General features: G+C 38.8%; 1 protein-coding gene across 1 annotated transcript; it reads right to left on the reverse strand.

Moving 5' to 3' along the window:
- Window positions 1–326: 326 nt before the first annotated feature.
- On the reverse strand, window positions 327–25,139 carry zgc:92360 (uncharacterized protein LOC436988 homolog). The gene is made up of 11 exons (XM_039794174.1): window positions 24,998–25,139; window positions 23,015–23,145; window positions 20,994–21,085; window positions 14,316–14,398; window positions 13,522–13,634; window positions 11,967–12,113; window positions 9,990–10,073; window positions 9,678–9,740; window positions 5,894–5,965; window positions 3,012–3,243; window positions 327–1,769 (listed from the first exon to the last, which is right to left on the reverse strand). The coding sequence occupies exons 1-11, from the start codon at window positions 25,083–25,085 to the stop codon at window positions 1,741–1,743; spliced, it is 1,134 nt and encodes a 377-aa protein (XP_039650108.1). The 5' UTR covers window positions 25,086–25,139; the 3' UTR covers window positions 327–1,740.

Raw genomic sequence — 25,139 nt, forward strand, 5'->3', positions numbered from 1 at the left:
CAATTGGCTGAAATCCTTATCTTCTGAACTTTTAAAAAACATTATACACCTGCTTTCTGCTCTGTGAATTACAAGGAGTATTTAAGCATCTAAGTTTCTGCCGAAGTTGATGGTGCAGGAAATCTGGCATATTTTTTTACAGAATAAAGTTTTTCTAGAAGAGCACTGAAAGGGCTCAGGGTGGAACTTAGCTTTGGAATAACTCACCTTCAGTTTGAGGAGATTGATAATATACAGTGAGAGAATTTTTTTTTAAGACTACTACTACTACTACTAATATTACTGAATTTGTGGACAAAGCTGTACAGAGATTCCTTGACAACTTCCAGAGGAAATATTTTTATTAGTGATCATCAATATTTTCATGTGGTATGTCAGTCAGCGATGCTCAAGCAGATAAATGCTTCTTAAAGTATATATACATACCAAACAGACACCAAATCAATACGTAATCAAAGTACCTCTTTAACCAAAAATAGAAAATGAATATAAAACAACACTATAATATGTACATTTTTTACTAACTTCTTTGGGGGGGAAATGACATGCAATTGGAATTATTATTTGTTTTAACAAAGACTTAGTACTGTATATGTACTGTATGCCACAGAGAGGTGCTGTTAGACCATGTAATGGCTTACAGTGCCTCCTGCTTTTCTATCCCAATGCATTAGCAAATCTCAGTTTTTGTCTTTCAAGTACATCCTTTACAAGGTACAGTACAAGTACTGACATGTCTCAAAAACTCTTAGAAAATCAACATTTGCCTAGTCTTAGAAGTCTAGGAAATACAAAATCATAAAAGTCATGTTTAATTCATGATGCAAACTGTCCACGTAGTGTGTCTGGAGATATTGCTTTGCTTGAAAAAAAAAAAAAATCTCTCTTTGACCTTTTGGACTGAAACAGTCCAGTTGCCAATGCAGATGTAGCTCATAAACTGGACTGCATTACTTGCTGAATATAAAGTCATAAGAGTAGTTACAAAGTTTACATAAAACCACCAATTGCATGAACATTGCAAAAACTAAAACAAAACAGAGAGAGATAACTCAAAAAGAATTCTGAATCCCTCAAAGATATAAGTGTTTTATGTCCAGTTGATGGTCTGTACCTGTCTGACCCATTGGACTCCCTGTACCTTATTAGTCAATCATTACATCACACTTGGTATAACATATGGAATACAAGAAGACCCAGGCATTTCTTGCCTTAACAATATGTTTTTCTTAAATTTCGCATTGTATTTCTAATAAATCTAGAAATTCCAATATTATTTACTGTACCATGATACAAAAAAAACAATCCAGTGGCACACAGAAAGTAATGCGTTTTACATGCCCATATTTAGTTAGCATTGGGAAACAGAGGACATGTCTGCACAAGCCAAGGAAAGATTGGCATCTAGAATTTCAAACGTGTTACATAAAATCCCCAAAGAATGATGTTATAGCACTGCCCAGACTGTTTGGTTAACAAAGTGCAAAAAAAATAAAACTAATCAAATACAAAATCTTACTGATTGTTTTTCATTTACTAATGAATATGCCTAGGATCTCTTGGTTTGCATTTCTAACCCCATTAACAAAGAGCACCATTGGAACTTGGAAAAAGCTCCAGTCTGACCATATTAGTGATGAAGGCCAAATGCTGGTGCTCAGTGGCAGGACTGATGGTGGGTCGTCCTGTGACAGATTGGTGATGGGATGAGAGGAGATGGTCCCGCTGGCCTCTGGTCCATCAATGCCTGTGCCTGAACAAGGCTTCCACTTAAATACAAATCAAAGTTCAAAGTTAGAAAAAAGTGCTCTGTTACCCATTCAGACAAATCATTGTGTATGGCTAATACAAAAGAGCCTTGGTATTAATGAATATGAAGTTATTTGCCCTTTTAACATTCCATTCTTGTCATTCATATAATTGCATAAATGTAGACTTTTATTGCAGTACATGAAACATTTTTTGAAATTGCAATGCTCTCTGACAATTTCTGCGAGATGCAAAAATAAAATAATCAAGTGGATTTATTTTATAGCTGGAAGTTGAGGTATGTATCTGCACTAGTGGCACAGTTCTAGAGTTGCCCATCTGTTTTTTTTTTTTGTACAGAGCCCCTAAGGGGACATGACATGACGTTTTTTTTCTGGTGCGCAAGTAAAAGTATCTCGTGCTCACAAGAAACCAATCTAAGGCTAGGAAAATGATGCCAACAAAGTACTGCTAACGTTATTTGGCTTAAGTTAATATTTCACATTCACAGCATTAAAGGTGCAGTAGGTAAGACTTATAAAACTAACTTTCTGTCATATTTGCTGAAACTGACCCTATGTTGCAGTAGAACTACATGAAGCAGGTCATTTAAAAAAGAAATCCAGCTCCTCTGGCACCACCTACAGCCTGTAGTGTGATTTTCTCCAATCAGGGCCGGGGTGTCTAACTGCGTGTCAATCACTGCTCACGCATTTCATAGCTATTCTATTTAATTCCATTACATTTTGTACAGACATGCATGGTTCCTAGACAATGTATCCTACTGATTTTGGTGATCCCCTGACATTTCCTGTAGCACCATTGGAAGGTTGACATTATTGGTTCAGCGAGAAATGTCTGGAAAAATATTGTCTGCCCATCAGCCTTAGCTTATGTTGTGGTAATTAGCTAATATTAGCATGCTAACATGCTAAACAAGAAAATGTTATGTTATGTTACCTGCTCTGCATCAGTATGCTAGCATTGTCAACGAGAGTGAGTTAGCATGGCATACACTACCTGTTTTATTTTACATTTACTTCACCCCAAACACTAAGGATCCAGAAGTAAGAGCTATCCATGTAACGTTATGGATTTCTTTGCACAGAGCATTACAGCCTCACAGAGCCACCACATCAGCCACCATTTCTTAAAAAAAAATTTAAAAGTGAAGCGTTATAAAAAAAAAAGAAAAAAAAAGAGCCACTTACAATAGAAGTGATCAGCGCCTCATTATAAAGGCTAAACATTCAGATTCTTACTTGTGTACTCCTGAGGGGACATCACAGCACTTATGACCGCGTTGAAGTGTTTCAGCCAATCCTTCTGCTCACTCTCTGACTCGCAAGTAAAGAGGAAGCCACGATCGGGAGTTTCTATGGTGATACCGTGTTGCCAGGCGCCGTTGCAGTGGGTGCCAGCGGGCAAGCCAGGGGAGGCGCTGTAACCGTAGTCCCTGTTCCCCAAAAACACTTCACCTTTGGCAAAGGCGTCCTACAAACAAAGAAACATAGGTCAACTGAAAACTTCTGAATTTAGGGTACTTGCTTTTTCTTAAGTTTAGTGCTACTCTCAGCTCCCAAGCAGCTGTTTTTAGCCGTGCTAACTCTTGGGATGGCAATATCTCAACAACCACTGGATGGATTGCCATCAAATTTAGTACACACATTGATGGTAACAATAGGATGAATCCTATAGACGGTGGTGATCCTCTGACTTTGTGTCTCTTCAATTGTTGGATGGAATGCCATGAAATTTAGACATTCAGGGCTGCAACTAAAGATTATTTTAATCATTGATAAATCTACCGGTTATTTTCTTGGTTAATTGATTAAAAGCTCCGCTGTGTCTGTTTTGAGTTTCTTTGCTTATCAGTGAGAGCTGGCTAAGTTAACAATAAAACTGATTTATCCACTAGATCCACTGCTAATGCTCAACTTCCATCAGCTTTTGAGTAGTCTCACATTGCCACACCTTCCTTCACAGCACTGCGGAGGAGGGTCTGGCTAGTCCACACAGCATTCCAGGATGGGAGAAAAACGTGCTCTGGTTTATTGGCATTTCTTTAAACCAATCACAATCGTCATGGGCGGAGCTAAGCGCCGGACGGGGCCATGGTGCAAAAAATAGCCTTGGGAAGGAACTTGTTTTGGTGGAACATGTGTACGCTTAAAGGTTGTTTTAGTCGTGCAACAGAAAACTCCGATTGGACAGATAGTCTAGCTAGCTGTCTGGATTTACCCTGCAGAGATCTGAGGAGCAGTTAACCATAGTCCTCAGAAATCCACAGAAGTTTAAAATGCCAACACAAAGAAAGCTGAAGGTAATGGACATCCAGCTGAAAAGAACATCCGGCGGAATTTCCGGCGGCACCGGGGAAATCCCGGGAGTGGAACGTTGAGAATACAGACTAGCTTTTGAGCAAATCAGATGTGACAACGTGCTGATACATTCTGGGAATTTATAGGGGGTCTCCATGTCAAAATCACAGTGAGATAATCTCCAGAAAGCTTTTTAACGTGGGTATTCAATTCTGTACACTATTTTTCTTTGTCAACATCCCTTCATAGAACTTAGACTTCAGCACTTACTGCACAAGGAACTGTTGCATTATATCCTATAAGATGCACCAATATGTCGAAAAGATACAGGTGAGTTATTTCACTGTTCTGCTGTAACTGAAAGGTGACAATACCTAATTGTCTAGAATAAATCTAACTTACTTTGTTGTAAGCCAGCGTGAACACTTCCATAAACAGTGCACCATTGTATAGACAAGATCAAATAAGCATAATTGAGTCATTATCCAAGTGATCAAATTACACTTGCTTTGAGCTTCCTCCATATATTCCCAGTCTGCACTCAACTCCACTAGACTTGCTTTCATCTACCAGTTATTCTTGTCCAACACTCTCGGGGGTAAGTCGGACATTTCGGTCACCTATAATCATTGCACCTCTCCATTGAACTATTGCATCAGCAAGAATGCTGAGCTAATCTAGCTTGGTTATCTGATGTGCATGGAGCCAAGTCTTGGGCAATCTGAGCCACCGCCTCGCAAGGCAACTCTCTGAATGATTAAGAGTGGAGTTGTTTTTATCGCAATGACTCAGAATCTCACTTTTACAACCTTTCAAGCGCGAATATCAGATAAATTAAGTACATGTTTACACGTAGAGTTGTCTGCAGAAGAGTCCAGTGTAGCTTTACAGGATAACGCTACTCTGCAAGTTTAGCATTCCACTTCACTATGAGGCAATCCACACTGCGAGGTCGTGGCAATCAATGCCACGTATAATAACATTACGTATGAATGAAAGTACCTTTTATCACCCTCTTCCCCTTGAGTCATTGCTTCATATCCCCAACACTGTCTACTAAATCTAATTTGCTTGATGGAAAAAAAGAAAACCTCCTCCTCCCACTGTTCATAGTGTTCATTTATCTTTTTAGAGCACAAAAGTACCATCAAGGCACGGAGTACGTTTACATGCACACCAATATTCCACTGTTATTCCGAATATGACAATATTTTTAGAATTTAATACAGGTCATGTAAACATCATAGTTTTAGAGGCATTCTTTCGACATGTATACAGCATATTGGGAATATGCGTCTCAATCTGGGGTTTTACTGCAGTTTACGGCTTATGGTCAGGTCTGTTGCTATGGTTGCTGTACACAAACCAACCAGCCAACAGTTTGCAAGGCTGCAGACTCGATAAGAAGGAGAAACACAGCTACTTTTAAACAGTTCCAAAGACTTGGATATCAACAGGTTTTCGGACATGCGCACACATCGCTACGCCGACCTTTTCAAGAAGCTGGTTGAAGGAAAGAAAGAGGGACGCTGCGTTCGCACGGTCCAACGAGTCCGCCACCGCTGGTAGACGGCTACATGCAAACCAGAATATTAGTGGAATATTCACTTTCATTAGCCATGTAAACAGCTTAGTCGGAATATTGTCTTTTTGGGAATAAGGGCAAAACCCGGAATATTAGTCACCAGTCACTGTTGCTGGTAGGTTGTTATCAACAAAAGGAGCCGTAGTCACTCAGGCATGAACTAAAGTCTTGAAAGATAAACGGTTGCCTATACGGAAGTGTTTTCTGATGTGTGTAGGCGTGTGAAAAGATGCCATACCAGCGGGTCTTTGAAGTACATGAGTCGCCTCTGGTCGAGAGTGAACCAGCGTTTCTTGAAGCCTTCCGTGTGCTGTAGAGACAAACGAGTTGACAGAGAAAGTCAGACATGAGGTGAGTGAGACAAAGAAACACTGAGAGAGAGAGAGAGAGAGTGACAGAGATAGGGAGGGAAACTGTAGACGCAAAGCAGCATTGTTGTACCGAAGATGGCATCCGTCTGGTTTTTTTAATTAAAAGTAGCTCATATTCTGCTCTTAAATTGACAGTTTTGACAGGAAAAGTATCAAGGGTAATTTCACAGTTTAACCCTTGTGTTGTCTTCCTGTTGGCCGTGCAACTTCAACATTTAAAATTAAAATTTTTCCCAAAGTTTTGGTCATCTTTTTCGACACTTTTGTCGCTTTCCCCCGGTTATTTTATCAATTCTTTTCTTCAAATGCTATAAAATTTAAATAAAAACACCCAAATTCAATGAAAGTGGTGAACTGAAAATTTACTTTACTTGTGAAGATCGTTGTATGGAACCAACCACGTTATTTTCTTTTTGACAATTTCATGTCTGTCATGCCAAACATTTAGCCCATCCCACATGGGATTACAAGACACCACAAACTTATTTAGCAAAAGTCTTTGGGTCGCATGTACAAATCATTCGGGGAAATACATGAATACAAGTATATATACAGTACAGGCCAAAAGTTCCTTTGCTTTTTTATTAATAAGGGAAAAAAATCCACTAATTAACCCTGACAAAGCACACCTGTGAAGTGAAAACCATTTCAGGTGACTACCTCATGAAGCTCATTGAGAGAACACCAAGGGTTTGCAGAGTTATCAAAAAAAGCAAAGGGTGGCTACTTTGAAGAATCTGAAATACAAGACATGTTTTCAGTTATTTCACACTTTTTTGTTAAGTACATAATTCCATATGTGTTCATTCATAGTTTTGATGCCTTCAGTGAGAATCTACAATGTAAATAGTCATGAAAATAAAGAAACACATTGAATGAGAAGGTGTGTCCAAACTTTTGGCCTGTATAATATATATATATATATATATATATATATATATATATATATATATATACACATACATATATAGAAACCTTTTGAAAATGGGTCAAATTTGGAGGGTTAAGGCGTTTTCACAGGTAATTTGTTTAACTGTTTCACAGTTGTTTTTTATTCAAGAATTGCAACATCCTTCCAAAAGTCAATGACTAATCGTGTAAAATAATCGTGATTTCAATATTGACCAAAATAATTGTGATTATGATTATTTATTTATTTTTATTACGAATTCAGGCATCAATTTCCTGATTACTGTCTTTAAGACTGCCGGTTATTAAAGTGACTGGGGCTGAAACTAATCATTGTCAATTATATTTTCAATTCATAATTCAGCCTATAACTTCTCAAAAATGCCAAACCAATCATGTAAATTGTTGTTGACTATTTTGTAGAGGTAGACGATGGAGACTAATTGTTCCAGCACTAAAAGTTAAAGGGCATTTTTGTTTCACCAACAATACTAAAATATTGAAAATGGATGGAAACTCCGTCTCTTGCCTTCATGGTGTCCCGGTGTCTTCATCGGTGCAGCCGAGCCAAATCCACACCGAAAGCAATGATCTATCGAAGCATATGCAGCACCTTCAGAGAGTTTACTGAAGTGCACAAGCAGCTAACGCTCTTTTCAGAGTCGAAATTCAAATAATGATGATCATGTTCCCCAACGGCTGCCAAATTGGCTTCATAAAAGTGTGTGATTTTCTCATTACGCCCGAACAACAGACTGTGTTCCCTTCTCAATTCGACTAGTGACTCCTTCCACAAATATGTCTCATACGTGTGTGAGGGAAATGAATTATGGCATCCATTTAGCAAACCAGCCGAAAGCAGCAAGTTTGTGAGTCCTTTCATCTCTCAGCCTGACAGACGGAGATGAAACTGGGAGTCTGTGTCTGTCTGAAGAGAGAACCAGATGGGCTGCTGAGTATCAGGTTGCTTGGTGTTGCCTGTGCAGGTGCTTCGGTCGGAATCCGACGTGGGAAAGCACCTGCATGTGTTCACATATGCTAATATAAAAGAGTCGGTGCAACTGTGCACGACCGCATGCATATTCACAGATGCCTCTTTGTGTTGTTTTTTTTTTTGCTTAATCCCAACATATGTTTGTATTTCTGCGTGCATTTGAGGGTTTGGCAATTTGAGCCTCAGCTAGAAGCCTTTTATTCCCTCTCAGACAGACGGACAGTGAGGCAGGCAGGTAAGTCCTATCAGCTGTCAGGTAGCCTGTCAGGCAGCAGTGGAAAGCAGCCACACTGACAGCTGGGCTACATTTTATTTTATGTAGTTGCACATTTTATCCTACACTTGTAAATACATGTACATTATTTTCATTCCTCTAAGTATATTTTTTTTCAGTAGTTGTTCTGGTATTTTGATATCTTATTTGTTATCGCACTGTTTGTATTTCTAGTATATTTCTTGTATTTTCTGTATGTGTGTGCGTGAGTATGTGTGTATGTCCTTGTAACTTGCTGCTGTAACAGAGTAATTTCCCAGTTTGGAAATAATAAAATCCATCCATCCATCCATCCATCTCCCATTCGGCTGGAATCCCAGGAGGAGTTTGGAGGATGGAACTTTATCCAACTAGTTAAATAGAAACTTAGTCTGAAACTCAATTCGGAACTAAGCCTGGTTTACATTGTTAAAAATAAGAAAAAGTGTCAGTCGTCTTCATGATGAATGGGATTTACTGCATTTTAACAGGTGATCTGTTAATGTGTGGTCAATACCAGAAAATTCTGCTTTTTTTTTTTTTTTAATGCATATCATATATACCCGGTTTAATAGCAACTGGACAGCGGCCTATCATAGAAAAATCAATTCAGCCCCATTCCCAAATGACTATCACTGCTGGCCCATACACACTTGTATACGTTTAATTCACATTGTACTGTAAAGCTAAATCATTGTTGAAATAACCATTTCTTTATTGTTCTTGATTTTTATTTGCTGTTTTTTTTTCTTTATTTTGAAAGCACTTTGTTACCTTGTTAAGAAAAGTGCTATAGAAATAAAGTTTATTATTATTATTATTATTATTATTATCATCATCATTATTATCATCTTTAGCAAAACATGGTTGGCAATTTGAGGGGGAATTTTTTACTTTAAAACAACGTACACTTGGACATTTCCATGTCATTACAGCTTGACTCCCTAATTACTACAAATCCTAGAACACCTGCAGGTATTTGTCCCATGTGAAAAGGGTTTGATATTGACTTAATTGACAAATATTCTGGGACTACTTTTGTACCTCCAGACCCCTGGAATTAAATTCCATTTGGACTGATTCTAACTGTTAATATCATTGGTTACCCAGTTGAGTGATATCTTATGTATTTATATAAATTGAAGATTTGAAGACTGTGATTTCAATCCTAGATATATATTTTCATAAAGACTTTTGAATGTAATATATTGTTGTCCTATTGCTGTCTATTGTATTTTAAGCTAATTCTGACGTCCCAGAGGTGATTCTATTACACCAAGATCTACATTTATGGATTTATGAAAACATAAATTTGTGTACTTGATGGTGAAATTGTAAGAGTCAACTGTGGCACTGGGAGAAACACACAAGGAAACGAAGAGGAAAAAGAACATTGTACATACAGTATTTTCAAATAAAGGTTTAAAGGTGTGTGTGTGTGTGTGTGTGTGTGTGTGTGTGTGTGTGTGTGTGTGTGTGTGTGTGTGTTACTTGCCCTGGGACCTGTCTTTTCCATGTACCCTTCCTTCAGAAAGTTGCGGGTAAGTTTGGGTACCAGCTGAAAAACAACAAGCAAAGCGAAGGGATAAAGAATAACCAGTGCTGAATATCCCTTTTGTAAGAAGTGCTCGCCAACATGTGCATTAATACAGTAATGGCAGTTCTAACCACATCAATGTTAGTATCTCACTGGCACATACATCAAACCAGTGCTATTATCCTTTTACCCTCAGCAATCACTGACAGTAGGTATCATTTTTTTAAAGACCTGCAGGATGTGTGAGGAAGTGAGTTTGTGTGTGCTCACCTCAGCATCTGAAGCCCCGGGAAAGGCCACCTTTAAATAGTGAAGCTGAACTGCACGGATCGAATTAAACCAGTCTACGATCTCCTGATGAAGACAGAAAGACGGTGAGAAAGGAGAGAGGAAAGAGAGTCTCCCATGAGTTCTTCCTGGGATTACTGTTGTTCCCCTCCATCATTTAGAAAGATAATGCAGCTCTGAGACATGATCGATAATCACAATCATCACAAATACTACTACCAAACAACTACTTTGTAATATACTGTATATATATATATATATATATATATATATATATATATATATATATAATCTATATGACCTTTGCCAGAGCTGGAAAGTAACGGATTGAAATTACTCACGTTACTGTAATTGAGTAGTTTTTTTTTATGTACTTCTACTTTTTAAATTAGTTTTTAAAATCTGTACTTTTACTATTACTTTTGTTTGCAGTATTGTACTTCGCTACATTTTATATCACATATGTTACTGGGTAAAAAAAAGAAATGTAAATAAAGAAATCGCGCCCTGGAAACTACTGCAGTGACTGATGGGCAGGATGGTTAGCGCCAAGTTTGTGTTTTTTATTTTAAATGAGCATCTTTTTACTTTTGATCACAAACTCCTCCTGCTCTACAGTCTCAACAGCTTTATTGATTCATTTCATTTATTCACTGTTTTCATTTTTAATCAGAGAATAAAAGTCATTGCTTTGTAACAATATGTTGTTTATGTGATGCTAAGGCCCTATTCTGCTTTCCTTGCCTCCTTTTCCTAATCAAAGGAACAGTCCAAGCCTGGATAAATGCTGGTGCAAATGACCTACAGCACATTTCTGAAATAATAATAATAATAATAATAATAATAATAATAATAATAATAATAATAAAAAAGCCATGTTTGGGAAATTAAATATTGTAAACATCTGAAATGGGGAAAAAAAACATATGTTTAGCTTTGTTCAGTTCAGTAACAAAATGATTTTGATGCTGTGTTTAAGTCTCAAGATGTTAGACAAATAACAAATAACCCTGACTAGAACACATATTTCCATGTGTATTCATGAACGACTCAGCTAATGGATTCCATCAGTTGCCCAAATTGGTAAAGATGGTTTGAAAATGTTTGGAGAGTTGCCCACAACAACACAAACCAGATAGTTTCAACACATGTCTGCCCCCTTAATGTGATGGATGATAAAAATAAAAAATATGCGAGTGGCAACTTATGCTGCAATTTAAGTCAGTTAACGGTTAAGGAAAGTCTGTAAAATGTTAAAGGTCCCATGACATGGTGCGCTTTGGATGCTTTTATATAGGCCTTAGTGGTCCCCTAATACTGTATCTGAAGTCTCTTTTATATAGACCTTAGTGGTCCCCTAATACTGTATCTGAAGTCTCTTTCCCGAAATTCTGCCTTGGTGCAGAATTACAGCCACTAGAGCCAGTCCCACAATGATCTTTCCTTAGTATGTGCCATTTCTGTGTCTGTAGCTTTTGAGGAGGAGGGGGGGGGGGGCAAGGTGGAGGGTGGGGTGGGGGTGGCCTTGACCAACTGCCACTTTGCTCGTTTGAAAGCCATGATGTATCTCTCATGGGTGGGCCAAATTCTCTGGGCGGGCACAGCAGAGAAAGGGGAGGTAACCTTGCTCCTTATGACCTCATAAGGAGAAGATTCCAGATCGGCCCATCTGAGCTTTCATTTTCTCAAAGGCAGAGCAGGATGCCCAGGGATCGGTTTACACCTATCACCATTTCTAGCCACTGGGGGACCATAGGCAGGCTGGGGGAACGCATCTTAATGTTAAAAAAACCTCATAAAGTGAAATTTTCATGCCATGGGACCTTTAACAGTCCTACACTGCATCACTGGAAATAGGAAACAGTTTCTGTCTTTTTAGGTTCTGTTATATGATCCACACACATCACACAACACACACACACACACACACACAAACACACACACTACAGCTATGCAGACCTTTCCGTTGTCGTGGTAGATGAAGATGTTACGGGTGCTGTAGTCTTTGAGGTAGGTGATCTGCAGGCCGTTGGGGTTTCCTATCTTTTCAGGCTGGAAGGTTGCGTTGATGGTGTCCACCTTGATCACTGCTTTGGGCTCCTTAGCCTGCAGGAGAGAGGGAGGAGAGGAGGAGTGTCTGTGTGTATTAGAAATGCCAAGAGTCAACAATATGAAGCCCACATACTGTAACTGCAGATGGGTCCTCTCTTCAGGCAATTTAGGATAAATCCAAGTCTAATAACATGTCTGATGGGATTTTAAATAGTTGGAACGACACAGATGTGAGATTTGTTTTGTTCCATGTTTTTTAATATTGTTGTTCTTTTACCTTTATATCTTATACGCAAGATCAGGTATTGGAATCGAAATCGGGAAGGAAAAAAATGGTACCAGAACATCTCTAGTATTAAGGCTTGGGGCCATATTTTCTGCTCTTTCTAAGCATGAAAATAATATCTAGAGTTATTATCTACGTATCAGTCTGCATCGCTGAAAACCAGCATGTCTGAGACCGACACTAATCCCAGCAAACCTGTTTGTGGTAGCTGTGCTTTAATCTGTCCTGACTTGAGGAACTTGGGAACAGAATCTGTGTGTGTGCCCTTGACCTCAACAGAAAACTGACACCGCCATGACTTTTTCCCAAGCTATTTGACAACTGATTAGAGTTTACACTTTTCTCTCATTGGGTGTATGGATTCTCACAGCATTAAAAAAACAACAACAAGAGAAAGTGAGACAAATTTGCTAAGAAGCCAGCAGACTGTTACTTGAGTCTGAATATTTCACACACCTCAAGGCTCTTCTAAAACCCAACCAGCTCACTGGCTTTAAAAAGCTGAAGCAAGGGAGCGACATTTTCCATTCTTTTTTTTCCACGTACAGCTGTGACTCTATGAGGAGGTTTTGTTTTGTTGTTTGCTATAGCAGAGAATACAAAGTTAAATATTTCACAGAAAAAAAGGGGGGATCACAATAAAAAAGACATTTGTATGCCAAGACAAACACACTGGAAATGCAGCTCCCAGTTATTCCCAATAACTCCCACTGCTTCCAGCCAGAATTAGTTTGGGTGGTGTACAGCTCAGTGAATCAGCCACACTGACAGAGAGGACAGGATGCTGGTTAAGCTTGTCGAGCACGCTCACACACAGCAGAGGAAGCAGGTAAAGATACTCTTTGTAGGCTTTTGGTAGGTATGCATGATTATAAAGTGTGTTATAAACTGTGTGTATGTGTGTAAAAATACTGCAGCACGTAATGCGGGGGTGTCGTCTACAGAACATTTTGATGTCTTTAAAGTGCTCTCTAATTAGGGTATTTGTGTTATGGTTTTGGTGTGTGCGTGTGTGTGGGTGTCGCACATATGCTGGAAGCGTTCAAACAAACTAATTAGAACGCTGTGTAATTACAGTAGGTCACTGGTGTCTTAGAGGCATGGTTTTTGTGTAGGCAAGGTGTGTGTTCAGCTGCATGTGGCAACTAAAAGTCTAATTAAAAAGCTGCTGCTTACGTCAAATTTGGTGAAATACTTCAGAGTCCCCTCTCTCTCAGAGAGGACGAATCGCCTGCTGAGGAACTGCCCGTTGTCCCGCCCCTTCTTCATCAACATGCCATCTTTAGTTCCTGCGGGAAACCAACAATAGCACTCAACAGTGTGGTTCAGGAAGTAAAAATCCCATTCATTTCCGTCATAAGGATCTTGATTATTAGCCATCTAAACCATCCAAGGTAGACAGACCACCATCTCTGAGGTTGTGAACCAAAGTTTCTGCTAATGTAGAAGTTAGAAGTCCATATGAAATAGGGCTGCACGATATGAGGAAAATATCTAATTGCGATTATTTTAACCGATATTGCGATTTGATTCACGATATTGGAAGAATGATCATTTTGGTATCATTATTCTGATTTTCATTTAAAAAAATTAAAATAAAAAAAAATGTAAATGATTATGTTTTTTGAGAGGCTCTGTTCCAAACAAAGATTTTTTAGTCTGTATGATACAATTTGTAGGATGGGCCATCTCTGCAGCACCACAATACTTAATTCTGATCGGTTTTGACACATAATTTGCTTTACAGATATTGTGTTTCATGGTCACAGTTCATCTCAGAGCTGGTTGGCTTGGTTCCAGACTTAAAACTTTTTATATACGCATTTAATGAAACATCAGTGGAGATATTGAATGAAGAAAAACAAGTCCGGAACCAGAGCCGTTAAAAAAAGTGGACGTCACTGTTGAGCTCTGTAATTCATTAGCATGAATGCCTTTTTGTGCATGCATGTGTGTGTGCACACACTCACCTTCCTCATATATAAAGCTCTTCCCAGGCTCAGAGAACTCCTTCCTCTCGTACTTTGCTCGAATCCACTGCTCCCTCAACGTCCTGAACACACAAACACAAACGGATGAAATGTCAATAGAGCTAGCTTGTAAAATAGTACCAGCTGATTAGACTAAAAGACATCTTGCAAACGTTGTGGTAAATGAGAACGAGGCTGGGCTGCATAGTGAAAGTTGACACATAAAAAGAAACAAGACTGGGAAGGGCTATTCTGCTCAAGTAGATCAGTTCATTTGCTTACATTTTCTAAAGCAAATGTACTGCCTATTTCAGTTAAAGTCTAATGCTTTTTAAACATTTTATAAATGTGTAAAATGAGTATGAAGTAAATAGAATGTCACACATAATCCTCATTTAATGTGCATAGGTATAGAGACTGAAATTAGTGTTAACAATTTAGCAACAATTTTATTTTGTTGATTATTATCAAGTTAGCTAGAGTCTTGCCATCTAGCCAAGTTGGTAAGCTAACAGCAAACATACTAGTAAGTGTGGGTATTTGAATTGTAACACTTTAAAATCACACAATTCATAAATGTATTCTTGGAAATATATGTATTAAGGAAAAAACCTAAAATATAACAACTTTTCAATCATGTTTGCTATAAGCTGTTCAACTAGCTAGCTAGCAAAGCTAACAACCCTGCACCAGAAGCCGAGAAAAATGTCAAAGAACCTTAGTAAAAAAAATTATTTAAGTCACACCAATCGCCCAAAATGTATCCCATTTAATTTTATTTCTGCAACTGTGTTTCTTTAAAAGACACTTAACTATACGTCTTAATTTCTACCATGAATTCAATTTTGAAAAAAACGCTCAGGTCTTATGTCTTGCCTGGGTTAACCTGATACCTCACACAGGTTTTAGTAAAAATAAAACATAGAAACTAGTTTATTTAAAACCCTTATCGCAAACTTGGGTCAGGATTAAAACACTATGTGAAGAAATCCTATTCTTTGTCGACAATTCACTTGTTTATCCTCATGTCTGTGCGTTTGATCCTAATATGACTCTTATAGCAGACGGACTTTCTCTGTCTGAGGCCAATACAAATCCAGAGTTGAATCCAGCTGATTTAGCTCTTTTCATACAGTGAACCAAGAAGGAATCTCTCTCTCACCCACCTTCCTCTGCACATTTGTGTGAGGGCGTGGAGATTTGAGCTGTCGTCAGGCAAATATTTACAGATACAGTGGTGAGCTACTCCTTCCATTCAACACACGCACTACATTTTTCCGTCAGGTAAAGACATTGCCAACAAGTGGCTTAAACGTGGCTGTGGCCGCTTGTGTATCATTGCATGTCACATGAAAAGGTTTGCTCTTTTTCCAAAAACTCCCGGCTGCTTCACATTGATACAATTCAATACAATTCGAAATATTCCTGTCTGGGAGCTGCCCGGTGCAGCAGCAGTAACACACTACGAGACAATCAGAGTGTGTCTACAGGTAATCTGGAGGCGGCCCAAGAGAATGTATCTCTGCAGCAAAGAGACAGTCGACAATAAACGTTTCAGAAATGCTTTTAAAATAAAAGGTGTTGGTTGGCTTTGACTTTATTCTCACAATATGGATATGTAATTAAAAATGTGTCCTATTCAAATATGACTTGCACATCAGTAAGGCTGGGTATTGTACCTGTACCAATACCGGGACTTCGATACAGGATCCTAAACGATTTTTTCAATGCTAAATTTCTAAAACAAAAAAAAACCATTACACAGATGGCACAAATCTTTTTATTTGTTTTTCAGCTCCTACTACCTCACGTAGAAGGAAAATGTCTACGTTATGCACAGAGACAGGGCTCACCCCTGTCTCTGTACATAACGTAGACTTTTTCCTGTCTGCCTGTACGACTTGTAAAGTTAGACAGCCAATCACAAGCATTATTAGATCTTGGTAAAAGCATGCAGCATGCTTATTGGCTTGCTGACTCTGATGAGATTTACTCCTTGTATTGAATAAGGAGGCATTTTTCGATACTCGATACGGTGCCTAAAAATAATTGAATTTGGTACCCAGCCCTACACTTCAGTGGTCTTCTCTCTCAGCAGCTGTGAAACGCAACCTGCTTTCTGTGATCTAAAGTTTTTACAAATTTATAAGGATCATATGGGTTGTACTTAAGCTCTGGACCTGCTAGCTACCGGAGGAAGCTCCTACTTTGCTGTAGTTATAAGTGTATGTAATAACATAATTACATTGTCAACTGTTTGTGGATGAATTGACAGCTACTCTAATAGCAGCTGTTAGTTGGGGTGTGACGAGACACCCAGCTCACGAGACGAGACACGAGATTGGGTTCACGAGATCGAGACGAGATTTCAACACTATTTTACAGAAAACTTCAATGAAGAAATGGTCCTTTATTCAATCGAAAGTCACTAAATGAAAATCAGCGCTGAAAGGTTATGCCACAAACTCAAATGACTGGCTTCTCTCCTGTATAACTAACAGTTACACTTTTACTTATTCCATATGGATGGTGGAGAGATAGTCTCGTCACTCAGAGAACCAAGGTTACAACATAACTAAGCTTTTTCTGGCAGCAGTTGAGACCGTTGAGACCAGATGTTTTGTACTTGAATTTGTCATTGTACAGTAGACAGAGAGAAATAAAGCTTATTTTGCTATTGTTTCACAGTGATTACGTTCATTCATTGCAACAGTAAACAAGGAAGTAGACAACTCTAGTATTGATTTATGACCATTATAGGACTATGGGAGAACATTTCTCTTTGATTAATATCATTAAAAGTAAAGTTAGCTTTTGCTGTCCACTTCCCACCTCCTTTTAACAGAGAAAGAGAGTGGTCTGCGCGAGACAGCGCCACAGTGAACTGCACGCTGCAGACGCGTGTCTCGGCCAAGAGAGGGAGAGCAAGGCTGCTGCTCTGCACTTACTGTACCGATATCGCAAAACGCTTTTTACCATGTTTAATATCGCGAGATCTCGTCACACCTCTAGCTATTAGTGATAATGTCATGAAGTATCATGCCCTTACCAGTTGCAAACACTGACACTATAGTTCAAACGCTGAATGACAAAAGTCATTTAGTAGTAATATTACAAAAATCAAATCACGTTTTCATTATAAAATGTAATTGCAGAGACCAGACAGAGCTGCAGGAAGGCATTAGAACAAAACATATTAAAAAACAGAAGACATTTAAAACATAGAAGAGGATGGACATACGTTGTTAGAGACCAGGAGAAAAAGCATAAGGGGGGAGGAACTGACTGTTAATGAGAAATGGTTAGTGTTTGTGTTCAGGCAGAGAACAAGGCAATTTTCTTTGTCTAGAATAGTTATTTCACAGTGGAGAGGATTCCACAATGTTTAATATCCTCAAACTGCGGCTGATTAAAGATTGTGGTTTACACACACACACACACACACACAACACACACACACACACACACACAAACACAAATAACCTCTTGTTCTTCTCTCATGTCTGTGTATTCACTTTATTAATCATATTTCTGTGCGGTGTAAAATTGCTGACTGAATTGATAGATAAGAAATTTACTGATGCAAATCAAATGCATCACACACTCTACCGTCACCCATAATTACTACTAATAAAGATGATGAGTTGAATGCGGTAAACATTCTTTGTAGGGATAGACCGATTATCAGCCTGGCTCGTTTTTTGGCAGTTTGCAGATTATCTGTATCGTCGTTTTATTTGACCAATAACTGATAAAGTTAATTATATAAAAAGTGTGCTACTTTGGCTCGGCTACAGCTCTGTGTCTGTCCCTCTTCTTTGGTTTCACTCACTGCTGAGTCTGACTAAATGTCCACGCCACAACACTAACGGACTATCTTTTACTGGGTATTATGTTGAAAGTTTCTAATTCATTAAAGCGCCCATATTATGCTCATTTTCAGGTTCTTAACTGTATTTTAAGGTTGTACCAGAATAGGTTTACATGGTTTAATTTTCAAAAAACACAATATTGTTGTTGTACTGCACAGCTCTCTCTCACTGCTGTAGATCCTCTTTTCACCTGGTTTCTGTTTTAGCTACAGAGTGAGACCTCTTTTCATCTTCTTCTTCTGTACTATCTTTGATTGCACTCGCACATGCTCAGTAGTTCAGATGTAGATCATGTCAGCTAGCTAACTCTAGAGACAGTAAAAGAGAGCCTGTTTCTACAACTTTGGTCAGTTACAAGGCAGGATTAGCTGGGAGACTTCTAAATGAGGGCTACGTAAGTAGTTCTTTTGTAGATTATGGTGAACTTGTGTGTGTTGTAGCAGTGCTTTGCTATTGAGAACAACGTAGCATGCTAGCGTTAGCATTAGCGTTAGCATGCTAATGCTAACGGTTAGCATGCTAATGAGCTAACGGTTGTGGTTAGCCAGCTCATTTCGGACTGTGACGTCACAGTCCGAGGCCGATTTTGAACAGCTCACTAGGAGACTGAAGACAGGACACATTCAGAAACCTGTATCTCACTCAAAACAGCATGGATGGATTTTTTTCAAAGTTTGTATGTGTGTGGAAGCACCAGAGACACAAAAGAACACCCCAAATACCAGAAAAAGTGATTTTTTCATAATATGGGCACTTTAAAGGTCCCATGACATGGTGCTCTTTGGATGCTTTTATATAGACCTTAGTGGTCCCCTAATACTGTATCTGAAGTCTCTTTTATATAGACCTTAGTGGTCCCCTAATACTGTATCTGAAGTCTCTTTTATATAGACCTTAGTGGTCCCCTAATACTGTATCTGAAGTCTTTTTATATAGGCCTTAGTGGTCCCCTAATACTGTATCTGAAGTCTCTTTATATAGGCCTTAGTGGTCCCCTAATACTGTATCTGAAGTCTCTTTTATATAGGCCTTAGTGGTCCCTAATACTGTATCTGAAGTCTCTTTTATATAGAACTTAGTGGTCCCCAATACTGTACTGGAGTCTCTTTTATATAGACCTTAGTGGTCCCTAATACTGTATCTGATCTTTTCAAATTCAGCCTTGGTGCAGAATTACAGCCACTAGAGCCAGTCCCACAATGAGCTTTCCTTAGGATGTGCCATTTCTGTGTCTGTAGCTATTGAGGAGGAGAGGGGGGGGGGCAAGGTGGAGGGTGGGGGTGTGGCCTTAGCCACCACTTTAATTCTTGTGTTTACCGAACATGTGCTCATTTGTTTCTTGGAAACAAGTTCAATTAGCATAAAAAAAGCATAAACAAAATGTCAAATCAACTGAAGAAATCTTAGTCAACTAAGACCAAAACAACCGATTAGTCCTAAGAGAGGGCAGCCCTAACATACAAAGCCTCTACAAATTGATCAAGCTTGGGCTAACCTACATGGTAGAAAAGCAGAAAATTCCAAAATAGAGACGTATCCACGAACATGTGAATCACTGCCAAAAGGTGCTCCGCTAGAGTGCTGTCACAGGGGCTGAATATTTCACACGGAGACATTTCAAAGGGGAGCTGAATGGTTTCTAAAAAGGCACTACTTGCTCAGTGTGGGAGAAGGAAAGAGCTTTCAGCCTTGCAACCTTGCAGGTATTATTTCAAAAACACCACCTTCAAAAGGTAAATGAGAACATGACATTGCAAGTCAGCTTCCCTGTCAAACCATCACTTTAGAGAGGATGCTTTTCAAATCTTGTATATAAGCGAGGTCTACTTGAACTGGAAAACTATAAAATCAGTCAAGATCAGGATTGATAAGTGACATAAGGTCAAAGAAAAGTGTGTGAAAGGATATGTAAATGCTTCTTCTTCCTTTGGTTTTAAATAATTTATACTGAGGGGGCATTCTTTGTGGAGAAACTGTCTGTTGATTAAATCAACTAATCAATAAGTTGACTTTGTTGTTATAGTTTCATGAATAAAAAAGGTCATAAAAGACCTTTTAAATGTCTTGTGTTGATTGAAGGATTGCAAAGAATTAGGGATCGACCAATACTGTTTTTTCACGGCCAATACTTATACTGATTATTAGTAGTTAATAAAACCGATAACCGATATTTTGAGCCAATATGCATACAGTGAAAATGAAAATCTTTAAGTCAAAATTAATATTTTGGAATGTTACAAAATCCAACACAAAAGTTTGTTTAGATGCTGTAAGCAATTATTTAAAAGGTCCCATGGCATGAAAATTTCACTTTATGAGGTTTTTTAACATTAATATGCGTTCCCCCAGCCTGCCTATGGTCCCCCAGTGGCTAGAAATGGTGATAGGTGTAAACCGAGCCCTGGGTATCCTGCTCTGCCTTTGAGAAAATGAAAGCTCAGATGGACTGATCTGGAATCTTGCTCCTTGTTGGTAACAAATTCAAAAGATGGGTTTTTAACAGAAATAAGGTAATGTCAGAACACTTAAAGATAAACTACTGGGTTTATGTAAGGATTTAAGTTATTATGTGTCACGTTCTTTAAAAAGAATAGCTCATTTCTGCATGCAAACACACAGAGATGCACATGCACAAACAAAAACAGGAAACCTCCATCCATGGATACCCATGATCACACACACACACACTGGTAAACACATGCAAGTATAGAGTAACATACAAAAAAACTACTGTGTGTTTCAAACAGATAAGGTATAAAGCGTTGCATGTTTGTATGTGTGTATGTGTGTTGCTATGGTTACTCACTGGCCATCTTTGTGGGTTGGTTTGTAGTAGTAAACCGGAACGGCGGCCTCATATTTCCTCCTCATCATCTCGTTACCATTCTCCGCCATGAACTAACAAAACACACACACATATAAAATGAGACTATTTTAGGGATGAATGACACCTTGGCACATTACCTGACACTTTTTTTTTTTTTTTTTATCTGCTCAACCGGTAAACAAAGTCAACAGGAATACAATCTCCATTGGTGAAATAAACTAGTAAATCAGAGAGCTGAGATGACAAATGCAACACATATTTTAGATAACGATGTGAAAAGTTGCACCATTATTCATCTGGTTTATGTGAATCCCCTGTACAGTGTCAGGAATGCCCTGGGCAAGAATGTGATGTCCTAACATTTGAAATAATTGATGTGCACTGAATTATTATGAATAATGGGAACTTTAAGTGGTACCATATTTTTGCTAAATAAATCAGAGGACATAGGATACAGTATCTACAGATACTGGAAAACATTTCTTTTTTTTTATTTCTCTGCAAACTTATAGTAACAGTTAATGTTGGGATATGGCCAGTCAAGCATAGAGTAACCCCCATAAAACAAAGAATGTCATGTAAATGTAGGCTACAGTTTGGGTATGGCTTGAACTAGTCTATATCCTTGACGTTCCACTTCCAGGATTGCTCCGTTGCCGCTGGAAAATCCGCTGGATTTCACTCATTTAGGCCGGATGTCCGTTTCCTTCCGCTTCCTTTGTGTTGTAATTTTAAACTCCGGTGGATTTATGAGGACTCTGTGTCATGGTTGTGTATGTTTCAGTTTCCTGTTTTATTTTGTAGTCTGTTTTCTCCAATGTCCTGTCTTGTTTTACTTCCTGCCTTGTGTTTTCCCGCCTTTGTGACTGCCCCACCCTGATGTGTTTCACCTGTTCCTGAGCCCTCGTGTCACCTGTCCCTTGTTTCACCCTCCTTACCTTGTGTATTTAGTCTCTGTGTTGTCTTTGTCTGTTGTCAGATCATTGTATTGTGTTAGCGTGTGTGTAAGTTCACCCCCCTTTGTCTCGGTGGGCCAGTTTTTGTGATTCTTGTTCTTTTGGCTTCCTTAACATTTTTGGAACTATTTTTGCCTGCTGTCTTCAGGACTCTTTTGGTTGTATGGATTTTATTTTATTAAATCCTCAAGCTCACCACTGCCCTGCTGTCTCTGCATTTCTGGGTCCGCCATTTCCCTAAACCCTAACAATATGGTTAACTGCTCCTCAGATCTCTGCAGGGTAAATCCAGACAGCTAGCTAGACTAAACTAGACTTTTGGTTACACCAAAACATGTTCCTTCCGAGCCTATTTTGCAGCGGCACCACGGCGTGCTTAGCACCGCCCAAGACAATTGTGATTGGTTTAAAGAAATGCCATTAGACCGGAGCAAGTTTTCCTCCCATCCCCGAATGCTGTGTGGCGTAGCCAGACTTTCCTCCCTGGCAAAGCGAGACTAGGATTGAACAAACCTAATTTAGTGAACTTTAGAGGTGCTGGTAAGCAGATGTTGCTACCTTTGGGCAGAGCCAGGCTAGCCCTTCTTTCCTTGTGTCTAAATGCTAAGCTAACCTGACGTAACTGTGGTTCTGATCTTCTCATCAAACTCTCGACATCAGAAAAATGTCAAACTATTTCCATTAAAGAGAATAAAATATGAGTAAGACCAACGAAAACCTTTTCTTACATTTTTTTTAAGAGAAATTACCTGTGGTGAAGAGCACATGATAACCCAACCATGGTGCAGAATGGAAATAAGTAACCAAGCAGTAAACACAGGTTGTTGTTTTTCGCCACTGTGATCATATGTTACAAGTCAGTACACAGTTTTCTAGCATTTTTGAGGTAGGCTTACACACCAATACTTTTACCTGTTTATTGAGGCTATCCTTATCCCCAGAGTCAATTAACAGGATGGATCAGATTTAAATAATAAATAACAGATCAACACTAAAACAACCAAGTAGTCTACAGTTAGGGGGGGGGGGTTGCTGCTGTCTCACCTGCACCTCGTGGTCCTCCCAGTGGGAAAGACTCAGGGATTTGACCTTGCTGATGGTGGGGATGTTGCGGTGGATCCCAGAGCAGGCCAAGCAGATGAACACCCCCAGGGAGCAGGAGCCCCACCCGGGATCTGCAGAGAGGAAGACGGAGAGAGCAAATGCAGTACGGGGATGGATAAAGAGATAAGAAGAGGTGATGTGGTGGGTATGGAGTGACAGAGATACAAAACAATGGATTGAAAGATGAAAGATGGAGGGGCTAAGAGCGAGGGGATGCAAATATTTAACTTGTTAATCGATCAAAGCTATAAAGTCCGGGGAGTCAAGACATGGCCTGCATGTTTTGTATGGCTAAATATTAAAGCTGAAACTAATGATTATTTATTTTATTTATTTATTCTATCGATAAATCTAGAAAGAAATTAGATTAATTAGTCCAAACAATTTGTTAACCTAATAAATGCTAACAAATAGTGAAACATTACTACCACAAATCCTGAGACCCAAAGGTACAGTCAGAAGAAATGATTACATTTTTATTAAGTATAATATTAGACTTATTTGGCTTCATGGAAAACCAAGACGAGCAGCAGGGCAACATCACACAGCTCCTGCATGCTTATCCTCTCCTCGAACCAAATTTTCAGAGGGAAACCCCTAAACCCACTTCCGTTTACTGGTTTTCTCAAACCAATGCACTAAAAGTCAAAGATATTTAATCAATGACGAGAGAAAGGCGGCAAATGACTAAAGAAAATAAATGATACACATTCAGAGGAGTCTTATTGTGACAGTAAAACACATACAGAACAAACAGCCAATCAAATATGACAAACAAGCAAACTGTCAAATGTATGAGCCTACTTTTAATTCACATACACGTATTAATGCGTAGGATAATATCCTGTATTGAATTTAATATAAATATTAGCCTACAGAGAAATAATGAATCCTTAAATTGATTTTACAATGCCAAGGAACATTCATTGTCTTTAAAAAAATAATAATAATTAAAATGGAAAGGAAAACTGAAAAAACATTACTATAAAATAATGATTTCCCTCCCACATTCCTTAACAATTAACCAAAGGCAGCATGCAGTATCTTTTAACCCATTCAGCCTCTTTTTTTTTTCTTTCTTATGCAAAAGTTGTAAGTTGTTTTGTGTGTATATATATATATATATTTGTGTGTGTGTGTGTGTGTGTGTGTGTGTGTGTCTTTTTGTATTCATTGTTTATTTGATGTTAATGTTCAATATGTTTGTTTGTTTGTTTATGTATGCAGCATTCACCAAGGCAAATTCCACAAAAGTCTAACTTATTGTGGCAATAAATCCTTTTACGATTCTGATCTTTATTAAGTTTTAATAGGTTATTACAGTGATTTCTTTGGGTCAAATAATCTGACTTAAAAAGGTGTAAAATTAAGGTTTTGGGCCTACAATACATTTTACGCAGTTTGTGGCCAGCCTAAAACCTTTAAACCCTTTTAAACTCAAATCCCCTTCTTCAGTCGACTGCTTTGCCTTTGTAGGGCAGTAGCTATACCTCCTATATGCTACCTACAATTAAGGAGGTCAGTGTAAGGACTTAAGGAGGAGAACTAAAGGATCTCCAAGAGCAAGAGCCCTTCACTCTGCATGCCGAGACTTGTTCATTGAAGACTTGAAGATTCTTCTCTTGCAGCCTCCAACACAAAATACTAAAAAGGCTTCACCTGTGCTGGCTGCTATACCTGCAAGTAGCCATATCCAGGAAAGCTCCTAACTCACCCTGCCACACATTGAAGGTCAGAAACAAGGGGCACAAAAGAAAGCGTTTGACACGTTCAGTGTTGTGTTAAAAGTAGCATGAAGCTTACTTTCAATGATTATTCAACCTTGTTGGCACAGGTAAAAATGCTAGGCACCTCCTGCACGTTACATTCCAGCAATTAAACATATAGCCTAGGCTATGTGGCGTGATATTTATTTCATCTTACCTGGGGCGCCGCAGTCTGCGCAAGCGTCATTTTCAGGGTTTTGAAGGATCTCCCTCAATGCTCGCGTTGCTCTCTCATTTGACGACATTTCAGTTTTCAGATTCCTCCGTTTTTAGAGAGAGAGAGCGAGAGGGGTCGGGGG

This window comes from Perca fluviatilis, chromosome 1 (genome assembly GCF_010015445.1).
Source record: "Perca fluviatilis chromosome 1, GENO_Pfluv_1.0, whole genome shotgun sequence".
NCBI classification, from domain to species: domain Eukaryota; kingdom Metazoa; phylum Chordata; class Actinopteri; order Perciformes; family Percidae; genus Perca; species Perca fluviatilis.